Raw genomic sequence first — 15,420 nt, 5'->3', positions numbered from 1 at the left:
AACAAAAATCAATAGTCGCCGCCATATTTTTTCACTGAATGAAGACCAACGCGCTCCGCACACCGAAAAATGTAAAGTTAAATAAGTTATTTAAGATAAGCTAATGTTGAAAGTGCGCCGAGTGACCAAGTGACCAGTAAGCATCGACAGAACAGTTTAGTCGCTAGCAATAGTTCCCCGAATCGCCAATCTCCGGCATCCTAACGCTGCTTCTTCTTCCTCCGGCTTCAGCAGTCTTAAAATCCGCGTCCGAGTGCGAAGTATACCAGAGCAAGTGGTAGTGCGTGTGATCTAGTGTACGAGAACAGCGAGAGAGGAGCATGGAAGGAGGCTCAGTGTCCTCGCCATCGATGGGCGGCCCACGTGGAGGCGGTTTCCGTGGACGGGGCGGTGGAGCGCCTATGCGCGGTGGCTTCGATCGCGGACGTGGTCGTGGCGGTCGTGGACACTTTATGGGTGGCATGCGCGGAGGCGGCGGTAGCGGAATGGGCGGAGGACCGCCCATGCAGGGCATGATGTCGGGTCCTCCGAGGGGAATGCGTGGTTCCCGTGGTGGAATGGGCTATCAGGGACGCGGCGGCGGCTATCAGCCGCGTGGTGGCGCTCCCATGGGCATGCGAGGCGGTCGCCCACCTTTGTACTCACAACGTAAGTTCCCGCAGACAACCCTCGACTCCCTGCCGCACCTTGTAAATCCAACCCAATCCAATTTAGCTCCCAAACAACACACAGGTGCCGAGAACAACAAGACCGTATCACCAGTGCCCACCTCGGCGATCAGTGGAGAACAGCCAGCGGTTGAAGCAGCCGGTGACGAAGTCACCGATGGCCAGACATCAGCGGTCGTCCCGTCATCGGGCAACTCGCATGGCGGCAGTTCCGCTCCTGGTGGCAGCAACGGCGGAGGACCTCCTCCATATCTGGGCCGTGGACGTGGACGCGGTGGTCCCTTCAGTGGACGTGGACGTGGTGGCGGCGGCTACAATTCGCACATGAACGGAAATGGAGGCGGCAGCATGTACGGTGGCTCCCACAGCCACCACGGCAATTCCATGGGCGGCGGTCCGGGCAGCGAGCACGGTTCGATGCCCAGGCGCGGAGGTCCTCGGGGCAGGGGCGGCTACAATCAAGGTATGAGTCGGCCACCCTTGCATCACCATCAGGCACATAATCCCAATACACAACTTGCACCGGTACCAGCTCTCAAACGCGGCGCTCCCGGTGGTCCTGGTCCCAAACGCGGTCGCTACGAGGGCGGTCCCTATGGCCAGCGGCCCATGACGCCCAAGTACCATTCAACACAGCAGCATATGGGTGGTGGAGGCGGCGGCGGCATGTCTTCGCAGTCCTCCTATGGCTCGCCGCCAAGTCACCATGCGCCACAACAAAGGTAACTCATCGAATTTTCAAAACTTATATAATCTATTTAATCAATATAGTGCACACTTTTTAAATCTGCAAAAATAATTTGTACATCTTTTGACGCTATTCTTTATACAGCCATCACAGCTATCAGACACACGATCAGACCCAGCAAGTGGATCCCTACGCGCAGAGCGGTTACAGCACCCAGACCACCCAGCAGGGATACAATGGCTATGGGCAGAGCGGTAGCAGTAGTTATGCGACTCACACATCGCAGACAAGTGCTCCGGCGAGCAGCAGCTACGGAGCCCACCACAGCACCGAATACGATCAGAGCCAGTATCAGAACTACAAGTGGGTTACCTAATCTTGACCTCTATATCTCTACGTTTCTTGCCTTCAATTGGGCCACGCAAGTGCTAATGTATTGCTTTGTGCTTTCCAACAGCTCGACGGGCTATGCCGCACCGCAGGACACACGGTATCAGTCGTACAGCCAGGACTACAGCCAACAGTACGGCTCGACTGCAGTGGACTACAATGCTACCGGACAAGCGGACTACAGCCAGCACGGAGCGCAAAGCACTGGCTACGATGAGCGTGCCTACGCGGGTTATGGTAGGTTATTTCAGTTCCCTCCAGTTGCATCATCCGTCATCGGTGTCTTCTTGCAGATTCGCAGGCCTACTCGCAGAACTATTCAAATGCAGCCGCCTACTACTAAACAACCACTTCCCACTCCCACCCCTGACGGCACACTAGAGATCAGAACGCTGCGCGTGCTTCGATAGGCCAAGAAACCAAATAAGAAGGGATTAGGGCGAAAAATATCGAGTAAAATGGAAGGGAATATATGTTTAATGCAACAATTAACTTGCTATACATAACACGCAAACACACACATACGCGGTCACTCAAAACATACAATTTTAGTTTTAAGTATAAAGTTCTCTTTTTCTTAGCATTTAAGCAAAACTAGTGTTTCGACGTCTTTCTATATAAACCCCCACCCCAAATTAACATCCCCTTTGTTTCCGTTTCGTCTCCCCATGAGTACTGAACAGATATATTGAAATAATCCGCCTTGCCTGTTGTTTAATGTTCTCTAAATAGACAAACGGAGCTAGCCTGCACTGAGCTCCAGCCTAAGAAAATTAAATGTGCTCCTCCTTAGTTCCATTTACAATTACAAGTCAACTGTGACCAAAGTATGCTACAATCATATTTTTTATATGACAGAAAAATGCGAGTACGTAACATGATCTTTTGAATGAACTAAATTTAAACATTTTGTGAATCATGTATATGATTTGTGAATATTGTATACAAATGAATGCAATGTATATTTTAGTTTTTAAGCTAAAAACCGCAAACGACTCTCGACACAATTATTTTCAATCCCACATGCATCTGAAAGCGTTTATGATTTTGCAAGATTGTGTTATTTTTCTTTATGAATGACAAAAACGTGACGAAAGCGTAACTTATTACTTTTTTGTTTTACAAAAACCTCTTATAGTGACAATTTAAGCAAAAAAAAGTTCGTAATAATGTAACTCCTTAAAATTAAGCTGAAAAAAACAAGTAACGAAATACACAAAGTATATTAGAAAAAGATGCAAAAACCATAACCATAATCAAAGTCAATAAAATAATGTTCAAAAATGTGTTTAATGCATTAAACTTATTTAAGCGTACATATTATTATTTAAAATATTTTGTTTAAAAGAAATCAATCAGTAAAACTGCAAATTATTAAGCAAGACAATCAATCAAAAGACGAATAATAAGTGAAAAATGTGAAAAAAACGTAAGACTGAATATATTCACGAACCGAAGCTGCACTGCCAGCATACAAGTCATGAAAAATGAGAGACCAATGAATGAAAAACAGAGTATTAAGTATTTACGAAACGATTACTACAAATGCAAAGAACAATTAATCGCCAAGCGATTATCAAAGTGCCAAGTATACCTGTTTAACAAAACTCAGGATAAAAACTAAACGAAAATCCAATATACCAATGCGTTATGAAAATGCAAGGACATCAGTCAATCAAATTATTAAGATAGTGTCGCGAAAATATATTATCGAGAATGTTTACCATGATTGAGCTTACACGTACCATAACCATTCAATTAGATAAATATCTAAATTTACAAACCGAAAGCACTGAAAGTACAAAATGCAAATATTAAAACATATTTTGGTAAGTTAAGGTTAATGCCAAAAAACATATATACAAAAAATTTTAGTATATGATGACCTCAGCATGCAAAAACTATTAATCTAATATGATAATTTAAATCAATTTTTAAACAATTCTACCTCCTTGAAGTAATTAAGAAGTTAAGGTAAATAATTATTAATTATAAAGTAAAAGTTTTGAACAACTTATGGTTACTTAAAAAAACAACTTAACATAAAAGCTGTTGAGCTCTTCATACGAGAAAATGCGGCACTTTTGCCGCATTTACCATATATATTGTAGCATTTAGATTTTTTTACAGGAATGAGAAATCAAAATTAACAAAATTAAAGCGATATACGCTTATCAAATCTGAAGGAAACGAACTAAATGGATATGTCAAGGGTGGTAATCTCAAAACAAACAACACGAATTCAAAGAAATCAAAGAGATTATAAATATATGAAATATTTTATTTTAAATGTTGCACTTTTATGTTATTTATATATTTTCGTTTATGTATACAATGATTTTATTTGTTATTGTTAAGCCGAACCAAATACCTTAACTACAGTCTTAAAAAGAATAAACAAGATATTATGCGAATGAAAATTTATTAAAAAGACTGAATGATATTTCAACGAGATACAATCTCTATAAATCCAAAGAAACTAAATATAAAATCAATAAATTTATACAACAAATTTATATAGAATCAAATTCAAATGACAATGAAATGCCTAAGAGACTTTTTTAATTTACTAGTTGAAAAAAATATAAATATTTAACTAACCATTTTGCCACAAGAAAAATGACTTAAAACAAAGTCACATCATCCCATAAAAATGGAATACAAATGAAAACCATTACAAAATATCAGAAAAAGAAGAAGAAAAAAGAATCAGCCAAAGAAACTCATTTTTAAAAGGCATACAATTTTTGATTTGCAAGTCTAGACATCTTATGAATATGCATAGAAACCGAATAACTGCATTATTTCACGTTTTTCTGTCCATTTGATTTACAATATTCTGTTATTTGTTTAATTTTTTATTAATTTAATAAAACCTTTAAGAATGGCAAAATAATTTAATAAAAACATGCAATTAAATGGTAACTTTTAACTTTTTCAGCAAAAGCAAAATATTGAAAATCAAAAAACCCAATGGAGCGAAAAAAAACTGCGTACTATGGAACCCATTGACCATTCTCATACGAAATTATATTTCAAGGATACGAATAAAATTCGGAAATATTTTTCAAGTTTACTCAAATGACGTACAACAAAATGCAAAAGCGTTAATAATCCATTTAGTAAAATTGACATTATTAAAATGATTTAAAGTATAAGAAACCGTCAGCAGTAATAAATTAAAATGTAAAAAAATGTTGGTGCCTTTTTTATTGTTTATTTAATGGTGAGTGAATATATAAACTTGTTAGAAAAGAGCTAAAAAATTAATTATTTATGAAGTTCGCAATGTAACTCACCAAAATCATCGCAATGTTGTTGAATGAGTAGCCCAACTTTCCTATTAAATGTAAACCATTTCAATTGCATTTTTCTATGCATTCACAAATTGAGAGGAAAAGTTTGTCTTTATTAAAGTATACAACGGAAATTAGTGTTTGGATTTGAAAACATTTGTTGGTTATTTAATAATAGTGCTTCATGCTAGGGAAATATGTTTGAGATATTTAAACATCGTTGAAATACGTATTATTATTAGTTCTTTATAACACTCAGCAAATAAAGAGTACGAATTAAATCAAAACCAAGGGTTTAACTTTCAGAACATTTCGAGGGTCTTTGAGTATGTACAAATATGTATGTATTCGATTTTTTTGTTGCATAGAAACATTGGACATTGGATATTTAATGAACTAGAGAGCTTCCAATTGAGTATAGTTCTGAGTTTCCATCGATTACGTTTACATAATTATGCTGAAGACGTCAAAGTAGTGTTGTGCTTTTAGGAAGAACAGAAACGATTCCGCCGCTTGTGGTCAGGGTCCAGTGTCGTTGTCTCAAGTCGGGATTAATTGGTGTTCGGGATGTCCTTGCACGAAAATGTCCTTAACGACGTTTTCCGAAACGCAGGAAGACGTGATCGACATCCGTTCGCTTGTTGTAGTTCTTCAACAGGTCATCAGAGTTGGCCACCAAAGCTGGAGCAAAGATAGAAGTCAAGTAATCTAAGGGTAATGTCCTGGTCCTGATTAACTCACCGGATGCCTCATTGTTGATGTAGGACTTCAGTGCCGACGTCAGTTGATCGGAGTTCTCCAGGGCCTGGCACACCTTGCGGATGTGCGGGGGCATCTCCTCGACGATGCCGGACTGGCACAGAGGTGGTCCCTGGACTGCGGCCCGTGTGTTGGACACGGCCAGGAGGACAATGGCCAGGCAGCAGGCGACAAAGAACTGAGCGAAGGACATGCTGCAAGTGGGTTATGAAACATGATTGCCATCGGAAGCTGGTGTCGAGCTTATTTGATTATCGCCGGCAAAGGTTGCGCGGCAAGGACATCCTGGCTGGAGGGCGACTAAGCCATGCTCCACGCTCCATGCTCCATGCCCCATGCCCTCCAACCCCACTGATTTTGATTAAGTGTAATGATCTTAATGCTACGTGCCTGATTGCCACTCGCTGATGATGGCGTTGCCCCGGCAAAGCATTATGCATAAATGGAGTTGTACTTGGCTTTCTGGCTCGCGGCGGTGTTACCATTTTAAATCGCATCCAAGCAGGCGTCTTAATGCTACCCTAATACGTTTACGCGACACACAATTTGTTTCTATTAGCTGGAAAAGGCGGAGGCTAAGGCAATTTGTTCTGCGTCAACGCCTCTGGATGATGATTTCGCTGGAAGTGATGAAAGTGGAGGCAGCACTCATACGCCCCGTGTTGCAGTCGGCATGCAAACACCTGTGCGAACGTGTTGTCCCCACATCTGTTTAGCTTAGAAAAACCAGCACCGGAAGTCGGGAGGGGGGAGTAGGTGCCAGGCGGTAGTTGGTCATAGGACACGTTCCAAGGATCCAAACTACTGATGCTTGTTTAGGGCTCAATCAAGGTGCACGTATGCAAATCAATTGCCATGTCTGTTTACTCAGGAGACACTATCTATTGCGACTTAGTTGGAACGTCTCTCACTCCTGGTCAAAACTAATAAGTTCTTTAAATGTTAAATTACATATTTTTAGGAAATCTTCTCCACATACTATAGCGTTTTGAAAATCTACAATATTTGCCACTTTATCTGTCTTACGTTTTTATAGTATCTAAAATATTTCAAAAGTTTTACACTTTATTATATTGTAAAGAATGGTAGATTCTTTTAAATACCCAAACAAGTTTTCTAATCATTCTTACAAGACCAGGCAAGTGATATCGTTGGATACTAATTATTATCATCATTATGATAGTTCCATCATCAACTACACACTTTTAATATATGCTTAATCTTTCACACCTTTCGACTGAAACCTCAAAGATTCACTTTCTATGTATTCAGATAGTATTCCTCAAAAGTATCTAACACTCTGCACATCTCAAGACACAAGTACCCACCTGATGAGGGCTTTGAGGTATCGGTGCTTCCACAAAGAAGTTAATGGACAAACTTGTTAGTTGTTAACACCGGGGTTCAGCTGCTGCTCTGTTTGCTGGACTTGTTGAACGCAAGCACTCGAATGATGTCCTGTCCAGCCAGGACATCCGCTTTTATTTACTTCCGCCGAGGACGAGCGCAGATGCCGCGGTGGCCTCTGATTGGCTGACGGGAATATACAGGCAGGATTCGCACAAAACTGGGGGTTGGGGGTCGTGGGACCACATGTTGCGCTCCTGGCTGGATACTTGGTGGGCGTGCTCAAACATCACTCATACGCCACCGAAACCGACCGAAGCACGATGTGTGCATTTGGCAAACGTTGGACGGCAGCAGCGGATGTGGGAATGGAAATGGTAGCCCACCGAGTTTCCCCAATATGTTTATCTATTATATAACTTTATCAGCTCTTAATTATGTTGTAAAAGTTGTCGGCTTTATGATCAGTGGCCGGCAACCATCACCTATTTATGGGTAGTTATAATCATTTATGGCCACCATCGAACATTGTGCTGTCCAACCCACGGGGATCTGCTTTAAGCCGCAACTTTAAAGCCGTTGTCCTGGCCACTGCATTTTGCTCCACGGATGCGTAAGCAGAGTAATCTTCGGTTTATGAGATTGGGATTTGCAGGCGAAGCGTTGCAATTAATTTGAATTTGTGCGTGTTTCGCATGCCAAGTTCCCCGATAAGAATTTCGACTGTGACGTCAGGAGATGAGTATCTCGGAGTGGGATGACCACGATGCACATATAAACTGGGCTTGGACTGGGAAAATTTGAATTAACCAAGAAGGAAATCTAATTTGCCATCCTTTTGTTATAGTCAGCGTGACTAATGCAGTGAGAAGATAGAGAATTTAGAAAATTTACCATAAAAAGCATCATCATAGTTACGAGTGTTATATTTTAATTATATTTAAAACAAAAGAAATGAAATGCATATGTAGGCTTTATTAAACTATATAACTATTTGTATAACTGTGTGTGGCTTAAGATATATTTCATTATATATTATTATATTTGCCTCTAGAAATACCCACACAAAATGTACTTTGCTAATGTAATAAGATAGAATTGGATTTGATTACTTATGGATAATGTGCTCCATGTTGCCCACCAACGTTGAGCCCACTAATTGGGTTATGGTCGGCTGCCTGACATTTGCTGTCCATCTTTGATGTGGACAAATCCTGGCCAAATAATGCAATGCCAGTGCCATATGCCAACTGCGAAATGTGGGTTGTTGGTTATTCGAAAAAAAATCCACACTTTGCTGGCCCAACAATGTGTCGCGAAATTTGCACAAAATTTGAATAAACTGATTGAGTGTCAGTTGTACGCGAATAGTGCGTCAGTGCAGGGAGGAATTGGAAGTGGAAAATGGGCGACTGGGCGCGAATGGGTCACCATGTAGCCCATCGATTAACATTTAAATTATTTTCGCCACTTTGCGGCCTACGCAGATAAACGGAGGAAAAACCCCAGCCAAACTGGCTTACATTTTATTTTACTTCTTGGGAATCGTATCGTACAAGCTAAGGTTCAGGTTGAGGGTCCTTGCAGCCCTTCAGTCGAGTAACTTGGCCACAATCGGATCCGGTGCGGTCATGGCATAGCCCAGCTGGTTCAGAGCCCTCCGGATCTCGACGAACACGCTGGCATCGTCGATGGTCGCTGGCAGGATGACGCGCTCGTTGCGGGCAAAGTCCGCCATCGCCTTGCGCATCGTCTTACCGGATCGAGTGCGTGGCAGGTTGTTGACGGACGTGACCAGCCGGAAGGCGGCGATGGGTCCAACGACGTCGCGAATCAGCTTGATGATCTCCGTCGACAGCTTGGCATCGGTCTTCTTGCAGTTCTCCACCGGAATGTACAGGCATAGTGGCACTTGTCCCTTGGTGGCCTCGGGCACCCCGAAAACGGCCACGTCCACCACGTCCGGATGCCGGAGCACGGCGTCTTCCAGGCTAGAGGTGGACAAACGATGGCCAGCCACATTGATCACATCATCGTCGCGAGCTGTCACAAAGATATAGCCACGTTCGTCCTTGTAGCCCGCATCCATTGTATCGTAATAGCCCTAAGTTTAAGATAAAATAAAGTATCTTTAAGATTTCAGTTACTAACCATCCACTATACTATAGTAACTAAATGATATCTTAAAATTTGAGGATGTTCCTTTGGTGACTCACCGGAAACTTTTGAAAGTATAGCTTGCGGAAGAGCTCTTCGTTCTTATAGAGCGTGGCCATGTTTCCTGGTGGCAGTGGTAGCTTTAGAGCAATCCTGCCCAACTCCGAGGTCTGCGCCTCGCTACCGTCCGCTTTTAGGATCTTGACTGCAAGAGAGATGTCCCAGGACTTAAATCCTCACTCAGCCAAGCTAACTGGTGCATCACTCACCGTCGTAGCCCATGAGGGGCAAGCCCGTGGAGTAGGTGGGCGGACTGAGGTTCTGCTGGAAGCCGAGACATGTGGCGGTGACCGCGGAACCAGTCTCCGTCTGCCACCAGTGGTTGAGCACGGGCACCTTGAAGGTCTTCTCGATCCAGGACTTGGTCTCGTAGTCGCAGTGCTCGCCGGCAATGAAGATGGCGCGCAGAGACTTCATGGAGTACTGTCGTCCATAGCTAATGTCCGGATCAGCACGACGGATAACACGGAAGGAGGTGGGCACCGAAAAGATCGAGCGCACCTGGTATTGGTCGATGATCCTGAACATAAGACGAATTAATAAGTGTAGGAAACAACTTGAATCAAAACCACTCACCTAAAGTACTGACCCGGGTCGGGAGTACGATCCGGTTTACCCTCGTACATGACACTGGTGGCCCCGAGGCAGAGTGGACCGTAGCAGATGTACGAGTGACCCACCACCCAGCCCATATCGGAAGCCGCCCACCAGGTGTGGCCAGGATTGATGCCATAGAGAGTGCGCAGCGTGTACACCAGGGCAACCAGGTGACCTCCGATGGTGCGAAGCACTCCCTTGGGCTTATCCGTCGTTCCAGAGGTATAGAGGATATACAAGGGATCGTTGGCCTCGATGGGAACACAGGCTATGGGCCGCTCGCCCTCCGACATCTTTAGAATATCTGACCAGAGCACATCCGTCAGAGGATCCAGTTTGGTGGTATCTGGCGTAACATTATCCCGCCGGAAGATTATGTTACGCTGCGGTGGTCGCCATCGCGACATGTTAATAGCTGAATGAAGAATGTCCAGGTAGGGCACCACCTTGCCCGGCTCCACGCCCACATTGGAGGCGATCACCAGTTTTGGTTCCACATGTTCGATGCGAGAGCAGAGTTCCCGGGCAGCGAAGCCACCGAAGACCACGGAGTGAATCGCACCCAGACGCACAATTGCCAACATGGCAATGATGGTTTCCGGAATGAGGGGCATGTAGATCACGACGCGATCTCCCTTGACTACGCCCAATTTGGCCAGGCCGCCGGCCAGCAGAACGATCTGGTCATACAGCTCCTGATAGGTAACCCGCCGCACTGTGCCCGTCAAGGGGCTGTCATGGATTAGGGCCACATTGGAGCCGCGGCCGGCCAGTATGTGGCGATCAATGGAATTGTAGCAGGCATTCAGGTAACCACCCACATACCACTTGGTGAATGGCGGATTGCTGTTGTCCAGTACCTTCTCCCATGGCCGATCCCAGTCGAGTAGGTTACCCTGCTCCTCCCAAAAGGCAGCCGGATTCTGAACACTCTGGCGATAGGCCTTCAAGTAGAGGGGATCGTGAGCCTCCACCGGCATGCCGCATACAGATTCACCTGCGGAAAAGGTGGAGCAGCAGGTGAGCATTAGATGGCGGGTTCATTGTTTCCTCTATTGGGTTAATCGCTGCTTCTAATTAGGCAGGCTATCAAACTAAATTACAAACCTTCCACTCAATACCACCTCACACACACACCAGGCACATTGAATTTTAAATTTTCCAAATGTCGCGGTCACTCAACTGATTTCTATATACCCAACCTGGCACCCATGTACTGCTCATATGCGTCGGGTGTGCGGCTCACCCAGACGCCGAGCATAATCCACACGTCATATGCGATGGATATTGGACCTGAAAGCCTCCTTGTTGAATAAGCTAATCGAATTCATTAATATTTAGTGCCGACAGTTTAGGCGCACAACTAAACTCTAATTAATCACTTCAAAGTCGCATCGAAAGTTCATTATTTTAATTGGCGAGCAGTGGTTGAAAACACAATATTTATCACCTTGAATAAAATATCTTTCTATCTACAACTAAAAGAATACAAGAAGATTTTAAACTGTTGAACTGCACTTAGATAGTTTTTGGAAAATTTGAAAATCTTTAGAACTCGTTTAGATATCAACACACAACGAAACTTGCATAATAGTTTTCAAAACACTTCATTTGATGTTCTAAAAGTTTTTTCTTTTAACTGATGTATTCAATATGCGTATTAAAATATATGTAACGAGCTCCGCAAAAATCACGCGATTGAATAACTTTTTAGCCTTTTCGTGTGAATTTCGAAACCTTTTTCGACTTACTGCCTTCGTAGTTCACTGCACTAGGACCGGGTTCCATTGTAATTTTCTATAACTTCCGTTCTTGTATATATTTAAGTCAAGTTTATATATATCTATTTATTATATTCGTTTTGAGCTCAGCACAACCGTCGCACTGTAGTCGAAACTTTGCAATGGGTCTGGAGAATGTAGAACGCAAGTTGGAAACCAAAACCTTAAACAAAACAGCCGATCAAAGGTATGCTTTCGAAATTCTCCGAGATCGGGAGAATCGGAACGATGGAAAAGGTTTACGAAATGGAGCGGAATTTAAAAACCTTACATTTTATTTATACGAAATGATTGTAGTTACACATCTTCAGCGTAGTCTAGTTCCACTTAAGAATTATTTCTTTTTCTTATCCTTTTTGGACTTTTTCGAGGGAGGTGCCGCAGCAACTGCCTGTCCCTCAGTTCCTTTGCTAGTCGTTTCCACGCTGAAGCCCTTGATGTACGGCTTGACCAGCCGGAAGATCAGCTTCTCGTGCTGCACATTGCTGGAATCCAAGCTAAGACGAACGGTGACAGGATCAAAGGAGTGGAACACCACGTCCCCGCAACGCTGTGTATGATCCTCTTCGTTGAAGGTGAAGACAATCTCGCTCTTGACGCGCTCCAGACCGTCCTTGCCATCCTTGTCCGTCTTCAGATACAGGGTGCCTTCCAGGCCATACTTGGGGATTAGCACTTGCAGAGCATTCTTGCGCACAAATAGCACATATCTGGAGATGGGAAATAATTGAAAAGAAAGTTGGCCACTAGTGGTTTATTTGACTTACCCTTCCTCATCCTCCTCCTTGCCGCGGAAAAATAGATGCGTGTTGAGGGCCACCGATGCGCGACCAGCGTACTGAGCCATTTTGTGGCGGTAGTTAAGATTATGACACAGCTCCTCATTTGACTTTCGGTCCAATAGCTGGGCATAGGTGCTATCCGCGCCGATTGAGGCGGCCAGCAGGCGATGTACCATGATGTCGGAGTAACGACGAATGGGAGACGTAAAGTGCGTGTAGATGGGGGCAGCCAGACCGTAGTGGAAGAACTCATCCTTCTGCAGACTGCCGCTGATGAAGTACACTGCTTGCATCATACAGCGTGTGGTGAGGATGCGGATCATTGTGTTAAAGTACGGATTGTCCGCCTTGACACACTTGTCCAGTGAATGCGACAGCTCCAGTCCTGATTCGATGTTCACCTGGAAGCCTTGGTAGCGCGCAGACTTTACCAGCGGATCGAAATTGGTAGGCGGTGGCCGAGGATGGCGACGCAGAACAGCACACTCGGAGAACTCCGTCGCGATATGCTCGGCCACTGTGATGTTGGCCAGCAACATGAACTCCTCCACCATGGAATTAGTCTCCCGCATCTGCTTCACCTCCACCTCGAGTGGTTCGTGTGTCTCGCTGTCCACCTGGAAGCGGATCTCCGGCGAGGCAAGGACAAGGGCTCTGTAAATTATGGATGCATTACTTCACTTGATTAAGAGCTGGTAATATAAACTTACCCATTATCCATTCGTCGCTTTTTTAGTATTTTGGCCAACCGGTTAAGATGTCTCAGGGACTTGGCTATTTCATTCTGTTGCGTGGCATCGTCGATGATACTCTGCGCTTCCTCGTAGGTCATGGCACGCTTCGATTTGATGACGCTCTTGTGGAAGCGTTTGCTTAACACATTTGCCTCGTTGTCCACTTCCCACACGCAGGAGAAGGCGAATCGCTCAACGCCGCCAACCAATGAGCATAGATTTGAGCTGAGTAACTCGGGTACCATGTCGATTCGTTTGCCCACCAGGTATACGGTGGTTCCCCTGGCCGCTGCCTCCATGTCCAGTGCGTTTCCTGGCCGGATAAAGTGACTCACGTCGGCGATGTGAACGCCCACTTCCAGATTGCCGTTGGGCAGTTCTCTGCAGTGCAAAGCATCATCGATATCCGTGCAGCCCGGGGGATCCACAGAGCAAATGAACAGATCCCTCAGATCCACACGCTTGGAGTAGTCCTGGTCAGTAATTGTCCAAGGCATTTTGGGCAAGAAGCTAAGCACTTCGTCCGAGAACTTGCAGTGCGGGACGTCGTGCTCTAGCAGGATAACCTCGTTCTCGGTGGCCGTGTCTCCGAGCGGCCCAAGGGAGCGCACAAAGTGTCCATGTGGGTAGCGTGAGTTGCGCGGCCATGTGTCAATCGTTACGATGATGCGCTGGTTCTGCAGCTTTGCCGCCTGTCTCGTTTCTATACGGATGCGCGGAATCTTTCGGTCGGCGGGCACAAAGATGTGCCGATTGGTATCCTCTATTAAGCTAGGCTGCAGGATGCCGCAATACTGTCGCCACTTCCGTCGCACAATACCGACAATTCGCCCTGTGGGCGTGCGCTCTGCAGATGAGGCAGCGGCACGCACCTGCTTCAACATGTCATATTCATCCTTGGCCTTTTCCTCGCTGGGCACTTCATCGGCATAGACATTCTTCTCCTCCAGCACAATTTCACTGGGCGCTGACCACTCCGATTCGGGCAACAGCTCCACAGCCACTAGGTCGCCATCCACGGCCCGATTAAGAGACTCGCGGCCTTGGATAAGGATCTATTAAACAGGAATACTCAGTTTCGTAAATCGTATGCCCGGGGATGATATTTAGCGTTTTAACTTACAGCCTTTTCGAATTTCTCTACACTGACGCTGCCCTCCAAGTAGTTCTCCCTGGATGCCTGAAAAGGGCCTTGTAGTAGCTTATTTTGGCGCAGTCCTTCCAGCAGCTCCTTCATGCTGAGATGCGGCGGGTACTGGGGCAGACCATTCTTCTCGTTGTCGAATGTTTTGTGCGACAGCTTATCCATCAGAAGTGGAAAATCCTCGAGAGATTTTACGTACTCCGCGGCTGTGGTCACCAGAATACCTTCTGCCTCGGCCTTAGCACGATTGGCAGCATCATCTGTGAGCAGGACAACCCGCATAGCAGCTTTGCCACTGCGCTCGAACTCTTTAGAGGATTGCGAGGCCTGCAGGTGGTCATCGTACCACTTGGTGGCCAGCCGAATGGCCCGGTCATTGCGATCATTGGCAGTCTCATCTGGTTCGCGATCAGCATATGTTTCCCTAAAGAAAGCACTATATTTTAAGGATTCCCCTAGAAAATCCATTAACCTACTTGTGGTGCTCGTTGACGAACACATAAAAGTTCCTGGTGCGGTCGTGGACGATCTCATTGAACCGCTTGTAAATGGAGGAGCTCCTGTGCTTCACTTCATTGAGCACGGTGGTCAGGACGACTACGTTGCGCAAAACATCCTCCTCCAGCACGTCGATCTGGTCCAGAACCACATTCGTGTCCAAAACGAGGTAGTGTGGGAATTTGAAGAGGGTGCTCTGATTCGCGTGCTGCGAGGTGAGCTGGTATACCTCGTTTTGGAAGCACTCCCGGCACAGTTCGGAGCCGCAGCCGATGTCGTCGCGCAGATAGTGCTCCCGCACAATCTTCAGGATGTTGCCGCGCTTGGTTTTACGCGTAAATTCGCGTAAAGTTTGCATTTTGTTAAACCGCGTCCGAATTGTTACACCTCCACATGTGTGCCGTGCCGGAATGGGTAGGCCCGTCCACGATTCGGCTGCGGTATTATCTGCCTAAGACCTGTTCACACTGCAGCCGCAATGGTCACAGTGGTTTGAGTCTGCGGACTCCCCCGTATCTT

The 15,420-nt window shown here is 45.3% G+C and overlaps 4 protein-coding genes across 8 annotated transcripts; 1 reads left to right on the top strand and 3 right to left on the bottom strand.

Annotated features, from left to right (window-relative positions):
* LOC117143402 (glycine-rich cell wall structural protein 1) lies at positions 1–3,062 on the top strand. 5 transcript variants are annotated; one of them, XM_033308095.1, is made up of 6 exons: positions 1–648; positions 733–1,131; positions 1,201–1,390; positions 1,501–1,719; positions 1,814–1,983; positions 2,040–3,062. In XM_033308095.1, exons 1-6 carry the CDS (start codon positions 321–323, stop codon positions 2,087–2,089), a joined length of 1,356 nt encoding a protein of 451 aa, XP_033163986.1. In that variant the 5' UTR covers positions 1–320; the 3' UTR covers positions 2,090–3,062. The 5 variants fall into 5 exon arrangements, with proteins under 5 accessions (XP_033163986.1, XP_033163983.1, XP_033163982.1 ...); XM_033308093.1 differs by having other exon boundaries at positions 2–648; positions 715–1,131; XM_033308092.1 differs by having other exon boundaries at positions 733–1,390.
* A 2,072-nt stretch (positions 3,063–5,134) lies between these two features.
* LOC117143403 (dromyosuppressin) lies at positions 5,135–7,262 on the bottom strand. Its single transcript, XM_033308096.1, has 3 exons — positions 7,130–7,262; positions 5,784–5,995; positions 5,135–5,723 (listed from the first exon to the last, which is right to left on the bottom strand). The coding sequence occupies exons 2-3, from the start codon at positions 5,992–5,994 to the stop codon at positions 5,632–5,634; spliced, it is 303 nt and encodes a 100-aa protein (XP_033163987.1). The 5' UTR covers position 5,995; positions 7,130–7,262; the 3' UTR covers positions 5,135–5,631.
* An 875-nt stretch (positions 7,263–8,137) lies between these two features.
* Positions 8,138–11,849, bottom strand: LOC117145444 (acyl-CoA synthetase short-chain family member 3, mitochondrial). The gene is made up of 5 exons (XM_033311103.1): positions 11,714–11,849; positions 9,942–10,959; positions 9,575–9,885; positions 9,365–9,510; positions 8,138–9,252 (listed from the first exon to the last, which is right to left on the bottom strand). The coding sequence occupies exons 1-5, from the start codon at positions 11,748–11,750 to the stop codon at positions 8,740–8,742; spliced, it is 2,025 nt and encodes a 674-aa protein (XP_033166994.1). The 5' UTR covers positions 11,751–11,849; the 3' UTR covers positions 8,138–8,739.
* A 132-nt stretch (positions 11,850–11,981) lies between these two features.
* LOC117145043 (exosome complex exonuclease RRP44) lies at positions 11,982–15,329 on the bottom strand. Its single transcript, XM_033310552.1, has 5 exons — positions 14,880–15,329; positions 14,383–14,827; positions 13,236–14,314; positions 12,511–13,179; positions 11,982–12,453 (listed from the first exon to the last, which is right to left on the bottom strand). Exons 1-5 carry the CDS (start codon positions 15,257–15,259, stop codon positions 12,078–12,080), a joined length of 2,949 nt encoding a protein of 982 aa, XP_033166443.1. The 5' UTR covers positions 15,260–15,329; the 3' UTR covers positions 11,982–12,077.
* Between the last annotated feature and the right edge of the window lie 91 nt (positions 15,330–15,420).

The sequence above is a fragment of the Drosophila mauritiana genome, chromosome 3R (assembly GCF_004382145.1).
Source record: "Drosophila mauritiana strain mau12 chromosome 3R, ASM438214v1, whole genome shotgun sequence".
Lineage (NCBI taxonomy): Eukaryota > Metazoa > Arthropoda > Insecta > Diptera > Drosophilidae > Drosophila > Drosophila mauritiana.
The sequence above is the reverse complement of the archived record's forward strand: the minus strand, read 5'-3'. Positions and strand labels throughout refer to the sequence as shown.

Coding starts and splice junctions, on each gene's coding strand:
- LOC117145043 (XM_033310552.1), bottom strand. CDS start 15,259: ATGCAAACTTTACGCGAATTTACGCGTAAAACCAAGCGCGGCAACATC. Junction 14,315..14,382: donor TAGAGAAATTCGAAAAGGCT/GTAAGTTAAAAC, acceptor CCTGTTTAATAG/ATCCTTATCCAAGGCCGCGA. Junction 13,180..13,235: donor AAGCGACGAATGGATAATGG/GTAAGTTTATAT, acceptor CATAATTTACAG/AGCCCTTGTCCTTGCCTCGC.
- LOC117145444 (XM_033311103.1), bottom strand. CDS start 11,750: ATGGAACCCGGTCCTAGTGCAGTGAACTACGAAGGCA. Junction 9,511..9,574: donor GCCCCTCATGGGCTACGACG/GTGAGTGATGCA, acceptor TCTCTCTTGCAG/TCAAGATCCTAAAAGCGGAC. Junction 9,253..9,364: donor TATACTTTCAAAAGTTTCCG/GTGAGTCACCAA, acceptor TCTTAAACTTAG/GGCTATTACGATACAATGGA.
- LOC117143403 (XM_033308096.1), bottom strand. CDS start 5,994: ATGTCCTTCGCTCAGTTCTTTGTCGCCTGCTGCCTGGCCATTGTCCTC. Junction 5,724..5,783: donor CATCAACAATGAGGCATCCG/GTGAGTTAATCA, acceptor TCTTTGCTCCAG/CTTTGGTGGCCAACTCTGAT.
- LOC117143402 (XM_033308090.1), top strand. CDS start 321: ATGGAAGGAGGCTCAGTGTCCTCGCCATCGATGGGCGGCCCACGTGGA. Junction 649..714: donor CCCACCTTTGTACTCACAAC/GTAAGTTCCCGC, acceptor AATCCAATTTAG/CTCCCAAACAACACACAGGT. Junction 1,984..2,039: donor GCGTGCCTACGCGGGTTATG/GTAGGTTATTTC, acceptor GTCTTCTTGCAG/ATTCGCAGGCCTACTCGCAG.